Source organism: Anguilla rostrata, chromosome 11 (assembly GCF_018555375.3).
Source record: "Anguilla rostrata isolate EN2019 chromosome 11, ASM1855537v3, whole genome shotgun sequence".
Taxonomy (NCBI): domain Eukaryota; kingdom Metazoa; phylum Chordata; class Actinopteri; order Anguilliformes; family Anguillidae; genus Anguilla; species Anguilla rostrata.
Window position 1 is genome coordinate 7,568,595 of NC_057943.1, and position 14,442 is coordinate 7,583,036.

At 46.9% G+C, this 14,442-nt stretch overlaps 1 protein-coding gene across 19 annotated transcripts in view; it reads left to right on the forward strand.

Annotated features, from left to right (window-relative positions):
* kif1b (kinesin family member 1B) overlaps positions 1–14,442 on the forward strand; it is an 85,587-nt gene that overhangs the window by 32,138 nt on the left and 39,007 nt on the right. For 6 of the 19 annotated variants that reach the window (XM_064300817.1, XM_064300823.1, XM_064300824.1 and 3 more), the window contains exons 8-19: positions 719–796; positions 1,157–1,222; positions 1,368–1,385; positions 1,848–1,923; positions 2,787–2,865; positions 3,080–3,222; positions 4,062–4,103; positions 4,820–4,888; positions 6,444–6,652; positions 10,589–10,668; positions 11,456–11,531; positions 14,016–14,095. In XM_064300817.1, coding sequence (XP_064156887.1) covers positions 719–796; positions 1,157–1,222; positions 1,368–1,385; positions 1,848–1,923; positions 2,787–2,865; positions 3,080–3,222; positions 4,062–4,103; positions 4,820–4,888; positions 6,444–6,652; positions 10,589–10,668; positions 11,456–11,531; positions 14,016–14,095 — 1,016 coding nt within the window. Of the gene's footprint in view, positions 1–718; positions 797–1,156; positions 1,223–1,367; positions 1,386–1,847; positions 1,924–2,786; positions 2,866–3,079; positions 3,223–4,061; positions 4,104–4,819; positions 4,889–6,443; positions 6,653–10,588; positions 10,669–11,455; positions 11,532–11,886; positions 11,950–13,388; positions 13,452–14,015; positions 14,096–14,442 lie in introns of all 19 variants that reach the window. The other 13 variants (XM_064300813.1, XM_064300815.1, XM_064300819.1 and 10 more) reach the window with 7 other exon arrangements.

Below are 14,442 nucleotides of genomic sequence, written 5' to 3' on the forward strand. Positions count from 1 at the left end.
CCATTCATATCCTGGGCTTCTCGAAGCTATCCTCCTCAATTTTATGCGCAAGATCAATAGGCCCGTAAATAGACTGCTCGAGCGAGAGTCCTCTTATTATTCACAAGCACCAGTTTAGAGCCCTACTAATCTTTGTTGTGTAGATGCCTTAATTGACTCATTGAGCCCATTATCGGCCCGTCCTAACGATATAACGATACGCGTGGCTCTGACGGTGGCGAGCGAGTGGTGTACACAGGCGATGGGCTTTGAAAAACAGGGGTCGAGATGAAAATGGCACTAGGGCAAGCGGCGGAAATATCAGGACTGATAGAAGCTGTCTTTCACATGCTTCAGGCCTGTAGGAAATGCAATTAAGGGACCAGCTAACACTAAACATTCTCACAATGTTTCTGCAATACATTACATTACATTACATTGCAGGCATTGAACAGACGCTCTTATCCAGAGCAACTTACACAACTTTATACGTAGCATTTGCATCGCATCCATTTATGCAGCTGGATATATGCTGAAGCAATGCAGGTTAAGTACCTTTGCTCAAGGGTACAACGGCAGTGTCCCACCCAGGAATCAAACCTATGACCTTTCAGTTACAAGCCCGGTTCCTTACCGACTGTGATGCACTACTGCCCCCCCCCCCCACACAATGCTGCAATGTAGTGAAAAATAAGTCTGTGTCAAGTGTTCTAAGTTTTGTCTGTTGTCCTTGTTTCAGGTCAGCAAAATCAGCCTGGTGGACCTGGCTGGCAGTGAACGAGCGGACTCCACAGGCGCTAAGGGGACCCGGCTAAAGGTACGACAGGCCCTGTTTGACCACACCCCTCTTTCTAGACTCTTGAGTGCACGTGTAGCACTTTCACAGACTTGTCCTCTGTCCCCATAAAGTAGGACTGTAAATGTGCCTTTAAATGTTTTTAAATGTTTTTATTCCCATGAATTATGATTACTGAAGTAAATTAGTTGTGCTTAAGTTGTATGATGCGAGGGTGTACTTGGCTACTGAAAAAGGCATAGAAAAAATACGTTACTTAACTGAAGTTTTTTTTTGTTTGTATTTTTTTTTGCATGCTTCTCAGCAATGACAGAAAGGTTATATAAGGTGTATTTGTAGACCCAGTCACTGAATACTGATGTTGTGTCATCTGCATTTCAGGAAGGGGCGAACATCAACAAATCACTGACCACACTGGGGAAGGTCATCTCTGCGCTGGCTGAGGTGGTAAGTGCTCTCTCAGGCTGGCGGAGATTCCCGGGGTGGGTGGGCGGAGGGGGGGGGGGGTCAGATCTGATTCCACGTGCTGGAGCTGTAATGTTGTCTGCTGTTCTGTTTTTCTCTCCTGAAAATGCTTTCCCCCCATCCCCAGGATAACTGTACCAGCAAGGTAAACCATCTCAGTGTTGAGCCAGTATTCATGGTTAGGCTTAACGCCCAACTTAACGCAAAATGTTCTTGCAATGTTGCTGCCATATATTGGCAGTGTTGTAACTTTCACAAAACTTTGCAGTAACGTGCAAGAACATTTTGTGTTAGTTGAGGTGAAGCCTGAACTTTCCCTTAACCCCCATGGATATATAGTTCAGCTGCTTCCATTAAACAGCTTACGTTTTTTTTTTCCTCGGTACCACCAATTACTGCAGGAACATCTACCTCATTACTCATTCCGTTTGTTTTTTGCAATCATTTCATTCATCAGGCAAACATGCTAATCCAAGGCCACCTGCATAATTTATAGCGTGAATCGATCCATCCTTTAAGTGCATAGTACTCCTTGCTGTGAGTGAAGGGAAATGGCTCTTTTTTTTAACACTGTGGTGATTGTGAATGTGCGATGCCTCTGAAACAGAGCAAGAAGAAGAAGAAGACCGACTTCATCCCGTACCGAGACTCCGTGCTGACATGGCTGCTTCGGGAAAATCTGGGTAAGGAGAAAACGAGCTTTCAGCCGTGAGCGCTGAGCGTGGAGTCCCGTTGACATTGACGCATGCTAGCCGTAAGACAAACTGCAGCCGCTCCAGAGCCTAACATTATGTACAGCACAACAGTGTCGGGGGAAGAAAGAAAAATACATATTCAATGTAATGGAACCGCTTTTCAGAAAACGTTTCGTTTTTTTTTTTTTTTCATGTCTTGACTGTTGTCAGCGAATCGTATTTCAGAGCGGTTACTGCTCCCCCTCCCTCTCGGCCACTCAGAGCTGTCAGAACGAATTATGCGCTCGCGCCGTAATATTTCACTTCGGCGCGAAGACGGGCGCCGCGGAGCTGCGAGCTCGCCAGCCGATCCGCGCCGCTCAATTATACGCCGGAGCTGAAGAAGAGCGTTCGGAAAGCCGACACGCTCGTATCGATTCTCCCCGCTTTGGCCTGCAGGGGATACTGTAGCGGGGGGGTTGAGGTGGAAGCAGCGTTTTTACTCTCAGTCGCGGCTGCGTTCAGAGGCTGTTTAGAGGCCGTGCGTTACTGCGGCTCCTCGGCCTTCCGGAAGGTTGTAGAACACGCTGCTTATGTAGCTCAGCGCTTGGTTTGGCTCGCCTCTACCTTTCAACCACCACCCCCCCCCCACGAGGACCGTTTCTTTAAACCTGCTGGAGTCCCAGGCAGGCAATAATTATACACTGGTTTCTCACACACTGAAAAAGGATTTGTTGTTGCTATAATTAGTCGTTGAAGACACGACGAAGTGAAATGAGCTGATGAATGAATTCAGGAGGAGCGTGGTTTGCCCCAGAATGGCCGGTTGTATGAATGATGGTGTGAGTAACCTCGTTTGTGGTGTTCCTCAGGTGGAAACTCCAGGACCGCCATGGTCGCCGCTCTCAGTCCCGCAGACATAAACTACGACGAGACCCTCAGCACACTGCGGTAACTGTGGAATATTTTTAACGAAATACCAATTCATCATCGCCGTGAAATTATTAATAATCATGAATGATGAGTCAATGTGGGTTAGTTGTGCCTTTTTGGCCTGTGAGATGCGATTTGAGCTTCTGTGGATGTATTCTTTCTGATTGGCTGGTAGCTCTCTTGTCCTGCGTGCGATTGGTCAGTGGTTGAGTCTTTCCTCCCGCCTCCGCAGATACGCAGACAGGGCCAAGCAGATCAAGTGTAACGCTGTCATCAACGAGGACCCCAACGCCAAGCTGGTGCGTGAGCTGAAGGACGAGGTCTTCCGTCTGAAGGACCTCCTGCGCGCGCAGGGGCTGGGAGACATCCTGGACAGTAAGTCGTTCCCACGGCAACTGCTGCTGGGGGGGGGGGGGGCGGAGTCACGCTGCGGTCAGTCAGGTGACCTGGGGCAGCCAATGAACTGCTCAGTCCCCCCCTCGAGCAGCATCACAGCAACACACTCCGTTTCACTGGACGCATATCACCATTCACCTCTTCTACCTGCCCTCTTCTGTGTGTCTGTGTGTTTCCCTGTTGAGCTCATTAATTCCATGTCCATGTCTTAATTAATTAGTGTTTCGTTTGCTGCTAATGCTAATCTGCTATCACATACACTCAGATCAGACGGGCATTTACGGTAAATGTTTCAATTTCATTGTCATTTAAAGAAACTCTTAGAAGTTAATAAGCTTACACTTATAATATACTTGATTATACTTAGTCGTTCTTTTGATTGTTGTAGAGTTGATGAGTACATGATGGATCAGACGAAGCACCACAAATTTTACAGATAATGCCGATATTTACAGATATTTGTTTTTGCATGTGCATGTTATTCAAATATAGCACTAATGCTAGCAGGTTCCAGGGGTAGCACAGTGTTCAAGATTCTCACTGATTCCATCAGAGCATCTAATGTGATCTGTACTGCAGTGTGAATTGGGTGTGAGGCATTTGCATTAACACATCTGTGGATAGCTGGATAAAAAAATATCTCCCTCTTTTTTCACATTCATCTTTCTGACGCACGCTTCTGTTGATTCATCTAACCCATATTTTACAACCTTATCAGAACTGTCCAGTCAGAACTGTCTAACCCACCCCACCGCCAGATCAGTACTAATTTGACCTCTGACCTTTGACCCTTCTCGTGTTCTCCTGCTTCCCTTCAGTCGATCCAATGGGGGATGATTGCCCAGGAAGTGAAAGCAAATGTGTGTATATGTACGGTGGTACTTGCACTCTCCTGCCCCGCCCTGCCCCTCCCCCCTCTCTCTCCTGATTGGCAGCTATTGCTTCCAGCCCCTTGAGCAAACCGCCCAGCTTTGCATGTTGGACTAACGCTAGAGCTAATGCCAAATCCAAGGCAGTCCCAGGCAAATAAGCGCTAGTCTGTGTGTGTGTGTGTGTGCTGTTTTACTGCACACGACTCTGAAAGTCCTGGGAACAGGGTGTAACAGGTGTATTTTCTCCAAGCACTTTCAAATTATAAGCTTTTTTTATGTGACTAATCTGGTAAGGACTATACAGAGCAAAAAATGCAGCCTCATATAGATACTCCTATAGTGCGTAGTTACTCATAGCTCATAAAATCAGGGGTACTCAAACCTTTTCCTTGAGGCCAGTAGTGCTGATGATTTCCATTCTTCCCCTCTAATCAGGACTGATTTGAACCTGGGACACCAGGTGAGTCAAATCTCTGGCCAATCAGGGCCATTAATCAATAAATGAACTATCAGGTAGAAAAGAAAACCAGCAGTACTACTGGCCTGATTTGAGTATCCCTGGCCTAAGTCTAGATCATGTGCAAACATACCAAAATACATGTTGTTTTCTTCCCTTTTTTCTGTTTTTTTTTCTCCTTCCACCCTTAACCCTTTTCCCACTCACCAGTGAAATTGTTTTTTTTGTCATTGATTATCCATTGCAGGTGACAATATTCATGACGTTAGATCGATACTAAGTTCTGAAATTGAAGCCGCTGGTTACAAGAGGAAAGGTGCATGTCTTTCCATTACTAGCTGCTGAGAATAGAACGCTGTACCTAGATGGTTGCTGTGCTGTGCTGTGCTCGGTCAGAATGCAGTAGCATATTCTACTCCTATTGGTCTGTTTCCAACCCCACCCCCAAGGTCCCACCCCCTAGCTCCCATCCCTTGTTCTGTGTCCCATCTTTTATTATTTTGTCTGCATTATCCAACAACACACCCTGACTGTAACCTTTGAAATATTTAAATCCTTTTAACCCTTTCAGGTGTAAGATCACTGATATCTGATTGGAATTTTCTTAACTGAACGTTCTAATGCTGATGTAACAATCACTACTATCACTTCTAGAAAATACATTTTTTTAAAACCTGCTCTTCAAAGGGTTAAAAAACAAAAGGCTGTATGAACATCTGTCTGGGAGTTCTTGATTTACACCAACAGAAATGAATTTGGCTGCTTTCAGACTATCAACCGTTGGGTTTTAGGGAGACTGAATCATTTTTATCCAATACGTTTTTATGGCAATATTATACACCATCGGACATCATATACTGCCACCCTGGTGATGAATATCAAACATCATACAGTGCTTGCATCATTTTTCAGTCGCCATTTTGAACCCGCAAGTGTGTCACTATATTTTTAAACCTACACGTCTCCAAGGAAATTGGTAAAGAAAACAGAAATACATTAGGCAGCCTCTCCCTAGTGATCTGAGCCCCGGTGAGAGATATTAGAGCACGTGCTCGCTCACCTGAAACGCCCCAGCGGCCGTTTTTATAGAAGCAGCCCCGGCGCCTGGGTGCCTAGCCTGCTGTAAATCAATGGAACCGGGACATTGAGAGAGAGAGAGAGAATGAGAGAGAGAGACAGAGAGAGAGAGAGAGACAGAGAGAGACAGAGAGAGACAGAGAGAGACAGAGAGAGACAGAGAGAGAGAGAATGTCTCTCCACATAACAAACCGAAATTGAAGGAAGGATCATGCTGCATGTGTTGCCCCCCCTCCCCCCCCTTCCCGGCTTTGCTTCCTCTTCTGCTCCCAGCCCCAGCTCCTGAGCCCAGTTTGTAGAGCAAAGGCGGTTTCCACACAGGTTCACGTCTCCGGTTCTCAAGCACAGCATGCAGCTTTTCAGTGTGATAAACGTTTTATTACGTACAATGCTATGTTCTAATTATACGTCAGGCAGTGTAACTTTACTCATTTAGGTTGAAGTGTCTCTCCTATTGTAGACTCTAGTGATTGTTGGGGCCCTTGGAAACAAATAGAACCAAGTGCGTCCCGCTGCAAACTCGTGTCGAAGCCCTGATTTCTGTGTGCTCGTCTTCCCCCGTCCCCTGCCTGCTGTGTGAAAACTGTCTCCTCTGTAGGTAGGCTTGTTTGTGTTGTGTGTCCCGTTGCAGTCCTTCACTGTGCGTTCTGTGTCTTACACTCGTCTTTCCTCCTTCTCTTTGTCTTCTCTCTTCCTCTTTTTTTTTGTCTCTACCTTTTTGTCTTTTCGTTATCGTTTTGTCACCCCCCACCCCCCCCCCCCCTTTTTTTGTCTCGTCTCTCCTCCGTCGTCAGACCTGAAAGACATACACAACAGTAAGCATAGGTACTTGCTAGCCTCAGAGAACCAACGGCCTGGCCATTTCTCCACAGCGCCCATCGGCTCGCTCACCGCCTCCCCGTCCTCGGGCCAGCTCGGCCAGGCCGGGCTGCAGTCCGTCACCAGCATCCAGGAGCGCATCATGTCCACGCCGGGAGGGGAGGAGGCCATCGAGCGGCTCAAGGTATCCCAGCATGCACCGTTTCTGTTTCGCCGCGACCCCGTCTATGGTTGGGTGGTCCCCTGTGGAGCCTAGGGGCTGTTACATGGATATCGGCCAATTTGGAAAGGGAACACTTCCACAGCCCTTGGTCCCAGCTTGTGTGATGTGATGAGGCATCCACAGTGCTGTATGCACTCCAGCTGTGTATGTTTTCATTAATGATAATTACTTCCTGGATAATAACTACACTGCACATGAAGGGGTTGTTGATACTGAAATAAACAGGATCACCACCAGCGTACAGTAGATGTCTATGCAATATCTAAAGAAGAGGAGGCTTCCCATTTGTCCGATTGATTGATTGTGGGTTGGAAGAGAGCATCATTCTGAAAAAATGAAGGGTTTTTGTTGAAAAGGTCTTGTGCTGCTTGGGCAGTAGCTTATTTTAATGGGCTTATTGGTTTTGCATGGGATTTCCACTGTATACCAAGTTCCATCCTTGGGTCAAGGCCAAATTTTCATGGCTAATATTTCTACATCTAGTTCTGCTCTGACACTCCACTCAGCCCCGCCCCCAGCCCCCCTGCTCCACCCAGCACTGAGGGTGGCACACCTGCTCCGTCCAGTCACTGGCGCTTTGACATCACGTTCCCGTGCGCACCCGAGTGCAGTGAACGGCATTGTGATTAGGGGGAGACTTAGTTTGTGGAAGGCCGTCGCCATGGTAACCATACAGCTCTCTCCACATTCCGGCCGTTGCCGTGGCTTTGTGGCAAAAGGGGGAGTCGCTTTGTGAGGCAAAACTGGGGCTTGTGTGCTATGAGCAAGCCACTGAGAGATCAGTTAGCAGGCTAGAATGTGTCTCTCTCTCAGCTGTGTGCAGTCTTACGACTTCTCTACAAGAGCAGGTTGAAAGCCTGTTGTGGCACCTATGGTAGATGTTCAGCGGAGAGTACTCTGAGTGTGACTGGAAAGAGCCATTTTCTGTGAAAGCAGTGGCTGTATTGTGGGGGTGGGGGGGGGGGGGGGGGGGCTGTGTTGTCTCTCCACTTCGCTCTGTTGTCGTCATGTCTCTCTCTCTGACTCGCTCGATCTTCATCCCCCCCCCCCCTTCACTGCGTAACCGAGAAACCACACAGACCGGCATCAACTAGCCAGTAGGAGCTGCGGTTGCTATGGAGACCCCTGCTGCCCGGGTGCTCTGTCAGTCACCCGATGACGTCCGCAACCGGCATCACGCAGACGTTGGGGTTGGGAGTGGGGGAGGGGGGGGCTATTGGACGAAAATAGAACCGGTCTTCGTGTACACTTGACGTGAAAAAAAGAGGAATAAGAACACGTTGTGCTTCTCCTCGGATTTATAAAGTTATTTTCCAGTTTAATTCCTGAAATAGCATCTGCTGTTATGCCCACTCAGAAGTTATTTAGTTGTGGATGTGTTTGATCTTGAGTTAGTCATCTCTGGTTTTGGGTACCTATGAAAGACACTTATGATTGCATGCAGCTAATTGAAGGCTGTCATTTTTGTCTGTAATACCAAGGCTGGACGTGGCAAAGGGAATCCAGTAATTACATCTCCTAATGATTTTATATGAATGTTCCTTTGGTTGGCTGGCTCCAAGTAAAGTATCCATAGGAACTCGATAAATAGGGCAAATGTCTGCGGTCTTTGCGTCAAGAAGCACGCGTGACATTTCCAGGTAACGTTCGCGAAGAAGCCACGAGAATCGCAGAATTAGTGCCTGTTTTCTGTGTTCAAAACGCAGGTCAAACAGCAGCATCTTCTAACACCTGATTAATTAAAGCACCTGTCTGAGGGGTGTGTAGCAGCTTCCCCTGCCCCAAACCGGGGTGGGTTGGGGAATCGGGACGTCCCGTGTGTATAGACGCACTCTCATGGTGCATGCGCTCATCAGCATGGAGGCTATCGCAGTGTAAATCCCCCTGGTTTTGCTGTTTGACCCGGCGAGTCGGGGAACAAAGTGCCTTTCTGTGCCCGCAGATGGGAGGGGTGTGGGCTGTTTGGATAAAGGTGTCCATTGACTTTGTGCGTGGAGTGGACAGATGGCTCAGTGGTAGGTCTCTGCGGAACAATGACACATCAGCACAATGGCATTGTGTTGGGCGGGGGCGTGGGGGTGAGGGCGGGGGGGTTCAGGGGCTCAGCCATGATCAGCCCCGCATTTAGGTCAGCGGGCTAAAACCCAGATGTTCAAGTCTGTTTTCTGTGGTGTGTGTATGTGTGCTTGTGTGTGTGTGTGGTTGGTATGCTTGTGTGTGTGTGTGTATGTGTGCTTGTGTGTGTGTGTGTGTGTGTGTGGTTCGTATGCTTGTGTGCGTGTGTGTGTGTGTGTGTGTGCGTGCGTGCGTGTGTGTTTTTTGTATGTGTGTGTGTGTGTGCTTGTGTGTGTGTGTGTGTGTGTGGTTGGTATGCTTGTGTGCGTGTGTGTGTGTGTGCGTGTGTGTTTTTTGTATGTGTGTGTGTGTGTGTATGTGTACTTGTGCGCGTGCTTGTTCTTGTGCATGTGTGTGTGTTTGTGTTTGATAGTGTGACTGTGAGTTTATCGTGGTTTGTACCCAAGCGTACATTATCAGCCATACGAAGTTAAGGGGCATAATTACCTACCCTGAATTCCAGCACTAAAGCCCATTCTGAAGAGAAGAAAATGGATTCTTTATAAATAACTCAATGGTTGTCAGCCAGCTTCTTTCTCGCTACAGCACGGTACTGTAGTGGCTTAGGAGATATTTTTAAGGCATTTCAATTAGCACATGAGGGCCTCACTACATCTCAAGAATGTAGTGCCATAAAAGGTTTGCAAAAACTCTCTTATTATCCTTTTCCAAAGGGCATCTTGGAATGAATGAACAGCAATTTATTATTTTTTGGTTATTTAATAGTATATATTTTTTTTAAACCAGAGCACAAGGCTAGGGTAGGCTGTCCTTTTGGCGCTACCTCAGCCTTAAGCAGAATTCCTTACACTTTGGACGTTTCTGAGTCTTTCATTAGAGAGACTCACCTGGAGATCCCCCCCCCCCCCCCCCCCCCGAGCTGAGAGAGGAGGGTCAGTGACCCAGTTTCCTGTGAACGCTGTAAGAAAGATGTTCCCTTCCAGGGGCGAGACAGCGTGTCCTGCTTCACTTCTATTGTAATCTTTGCCGGCTGCGTTATTCCCGCGAAAGAGAGGGATGCTGCATAACAAACAAAGTGCGGAGATGAGCGCAGGCAGGGGGTGGAGTCTAATCGGCATCACCTGCGTGGGCGGGTCCTTCAGTAAAGATTCGGTGTAGACCTACCCCCCCAGCCCCTCCCACAGGACTGAACGGGAGGCGGAGCCCTGATGACTGCTGGTTAATTATAGGAAGGCTTTACGGAACGTTCTGGCACCCTTGCTCGCCAGTGACACTTCATTTTCCCCAAAGGCTTTTGTGTGAGTGCTCAGCTGGCCATTTTGTCCTGGAGAACTTCGTTATGAAGCTATTATTTATTCACATAATTTTTTTTGCCAAATACAAATTCTCTCTTTGATGCCTTTGGGGGAGGCCCTTTATTGCTATGAGAACCAACATTGGCCAGCATTTCAGTAGCTGAGTGGTGTCTTTGGAGTGGGGTTCTGAGGGTATCATAATACAGCTGTGGGTTCTGATATTTCAGTATCATTGTCCTTAACCCTTTCAGGTTTACGACCACAAATGTGTGATTTGAATGTTCTCAGCTGAACATTTTAATGCTGATAAAACAAATCCCTGCTGGTAACTGAAAGCAGTGTTCTAGAACACGGACTTAGAATTTTGAAGGAAAGAAGCCCTTCAAAGGATTAGGCTGGTAAGCTCCTTGAGCTGCAGACATTGGTGTTTCCATTGCCTGGGCCTTGTGTGGGTGGCGCGTGAGTGATAAGTTGCGTGATGTCTCATATCTCCTCCTCCCCCCCCCCCCCCTTACCCTGCGCACAGGAATCGGAGAAGATCATCGCAGAGCTCAATGAGACCTGGGAGGAGAAGCTGAGGAAGACTGAGGCTATCCGCATGGAGAGGTTAGCAGGGGGATTGGGTGTCGGACGGGGGGGTGGAGGTCGTCTTCTGCGCCCTTCCCTTTGGGCGCGCTGTTGCCACGCAAGGGAGGAGGTTCCGGGTTCGAATCCCAGATCCTCTCTCTGGTGGTTGCATGTTCTCCGATTTCCTCCCGCAGTTGAAAGATATGTAGCTCAGGAAGTACGCAGGTCGCCATGACAAATTAAAATTTGTTCTCAATTGACCCTCCTGGTTAAATACAGTTCTTCTACACTCCAAACCCCCCACCCTGGAACACACACCTCGATGGGTTGTCTCTGTCAGTGTCCCCGTTTCCACTGATGTCAGGGGATAGAGTCCCTGCCTGTGTCTCTGCCTCCATTTTGCCCATGCCAGTTTCGCTGCTGTGCCCAGTAGTCACGCCCCCACGCTACGCTCTGCAGCGAAATGCACTCTAGCAGGGCTACTGGCCCAAAGTGACATTTTAAACAAAAGCCCCTTGTTCTAGAGCAGTCACAATGCATTCCCCTACTGTCGATTCTGAGGATCAGCGAATTTGCTCCAGAGAATATGTGGGTGAATCTGTGGACACGCAATTCATGAGTGTGCTACCTTACTGGCAGAGAAAGAAATCCGATTCATTAGCATGGCTGTTGTGTTGCAACAACAATCTCTGCAAGCTAATGAATCACAGAAAAGTCAATCCCTGAACTGTTAAATGGTAGCGTGAGAAAGCTGCAATTATGAATGTAGTAACAGTATCGCACCGAGTGACTCTTGGAAACTCTCCACATCTGCTTCCTGCTCCAGAGAGGCACTGCTGGCGGAGATGGGCGTGGCTATCCGTGAAGACGGAGGAACTCTGGGCGTGTTCTCGCCGAAAAAGGTAACATTGGTGCTTTATGACATCACAAAGAGTGTTTGTTTAGGGCTTTTGTCCTTCACCCACTGTGACCGTTATTTTTCCACTGGGAGCAGTGTGGAAGTTCTAGATGGCACATTGTCCCTGGACCGTGAAAACAAATAGAGAGTTGACAGTTACTCGTTTAAAACATTTTTTTTTGAGAAATTGTTCATTGTTTCTCTATTTTCAGTTGCTTTATCCCAGCCCTTTCTCCTCCTCATGTTTCCTCTCCTCCCCTCAGCATGCTCTTCTGTCATTTCATTGTTTTTCATTTATTATTCTTCTGTCCTCCATTCGCTGGTTTTTTCACCTCTCTTTATTAAAACGTCTCATTCAGATTTGCTCCGAACATCCGACCTCCTTGCTTGGCGAGGGGTTCGATTGTGTTCCCACTAACAAGGTTTGTGTGAAAAGTTAAACTCATGAGATTCCCAACTTATGGCAGGACGCAATGTCCTGTGATATGATAGCGTTATAATAATCCACTATGTGCCTGATGCAGTTTTCTTGGACATGCGCCCCCCCCCCCCCCTTTTAGTCAGATCTCAGTGGTGATGAGAGCCTGAAGTTGCATGCATCGACATGCAACATTTGAGCATGCCCATTAGATCTGGGGCAGTTGTGGACTTTATTGCTATCGAAATGTTAGCAATCCACGTGGAGAAATGTGTGCAGTGTATCTATTGTGTACGATGATAGTTCACCCGTGATCACAAGCTCACACACGTTCTCACATCCAGGAAAACTAGTTTCTGTCTCAAAGGTCTCTTTGTCTTAATTGAATCATTCCAATGCAGAAATATCTTTAAAAACAGCCATGGTTATGAGACACACTGAACTGTAAGGATTGCTCTATAAACCTTTATGGCGGGCCTGTTTAGAACCGTGATTTATATTTTGTTGACGTACACCATCTGCGAACAGCTCGGTTAATCGTTGCGGAAGATGATTCCCGCGGCGCGTGGAGCAGCTTTTTTTTTTTAGGGGGTGAACAGCGCCACCCGGAGACCGACTGTGGTCATAGCAGGCAGACGTCCGGCTCCTCTGTGCGCTGCTGGTCCTGCTCTTGCGTGAGCCGATCCAGGCCGCTGGAAATCCCGCGGCGTAGCTAAAGATTAGCGTACAGCGCTTTTAAAATCTCCCCTTCAGTTAGCTTCACTAAGAGCTGCTGTCCCACACACTGGCATATAACTGAGACCAACTGCCACTTGCTGTGGAAGAGTAGCGAAAAAATGGAAATATAAATGTATAAAAACAAAAATACACTGTGACACAATCCCTTGTGTGGGGTTGCAGTGCTTTTAAAATCTCCCCTTCAGTTAGCTTCACTAAGGGCTGCTGTCCCACACAACAAATGAGACCAACTTCCATTTGCTGTGGAAGAGTAGCGAAAAAATGAAAATATAAATAGATAAAAACAAAAATACACTGTGACACAATCCCTTGTGTGGGGTTGCAGTGCTTTTAAAATTTCCCCTTCAGTTAGCTTCACTAAGAGCTGCTGTCCCACACAAGGGAAAATAACTGAGACCACCTGCCATTTCCTGTGGAACAGTAGCTAAAAAATTATAATATAATATACAGAAAACAAAGATCAAATACGATAGTGTTAACATCAGCTTTTTTCAGTAATGCTGTCTTCTGCTGACCTGCCTGGTCTTAATACACAAAGCATTTTAAGGGAACTCATGAATTTAATGTCCCTTTTCACTAACAATGTTTTCTTTTTTTCTATGTTCTATGTGTTTTCCGTCTGACTCATTTTCTCTCTCCCCTTTTTTTTTCACTCTCTCCATTCACCCTCTCTCCCTCTCGCTCCGCTGCCTCTTCGCTGGTTAGCTTTTCATAGAGAGGCCCTGTGATCTCTATGCTGATTTTAACGGGGTATTTTCCCCGAAAAAGGTTGGTGTATTAGCAATAGACCAGGGGTCCTCAATCTTATCCAGAAGGGGCCGGTGTGGGTGCAGGCTTTTGTTCCAACCAAGCAGTTACACACCTGATTCTGCTAATCAAACACTAGAGTCTTCTTTGCAAAGGATCTTGATTAGTAGAATCAGGTGTGTAACTGCTTGGTTGGAACAAAAGCCTGCACCCACACCGGCCCTTTCTGGATAAGGACCCCTGCGATAGACATTTAGATGTCATTTAGGAGTCCCTGCTTGTCACTAATAATGGGGTGTAATTTTGTTCCAAATTCTGCTCCCTCGTGTGTAGAATACCTTGAAGAAAGATAATTTGATGTCACACCTAGTGCTAGATCTGATGGTATTTGGTTCCCTGTGGAATGGCTGTCTGTGACTTCCTTGCGTCTATTGTAGTTGTCCTTTCGTGTAGCATTTCAGACCTGAGTAGATTCGCCTTCGATGTGAAATTTGTGGGATCTCTGGCAGTTTGAAAGGTTTTTTTTCCCACTTTGACTCCAGTCCTGTTACAGAAGAGCTCTTTTCCTTTCTTCTCGTTCAACAGACTCCTCATCTAGTTAATCTGAACGAAGACCCACTGATGTCAGAATGTTTGCTTTACTACATAAAAGATGGGATCACAAGGTAGGGTGATCAGTTCTGGTTGTTGGATTGTTTTTCCAATTAACATTGATTCCTTCCTCCTTCAGCACAAAATGCGTGTTTCCCCACTGTGTTGAAATTAAGCAAATTTAGCGGTTTTACCCGAATTCAAATTTTATTTCCATCTGACATGCCATCAACAGTGTCTGGCACTCAGAAACCAACAAAACTACCGAGTGGCTCGACCTGTGCATTTTCTTCTGAAATTGTCTGCCTGGTGGTAAATCCACATGGATCTGCATCTTGGACAGATGACTAGTTTTGTGTGAAAGCAGAAATATTTTCAGGATTTGAAAAAAAAGAGAGGTGTTGCACCGGAAGATAATTGT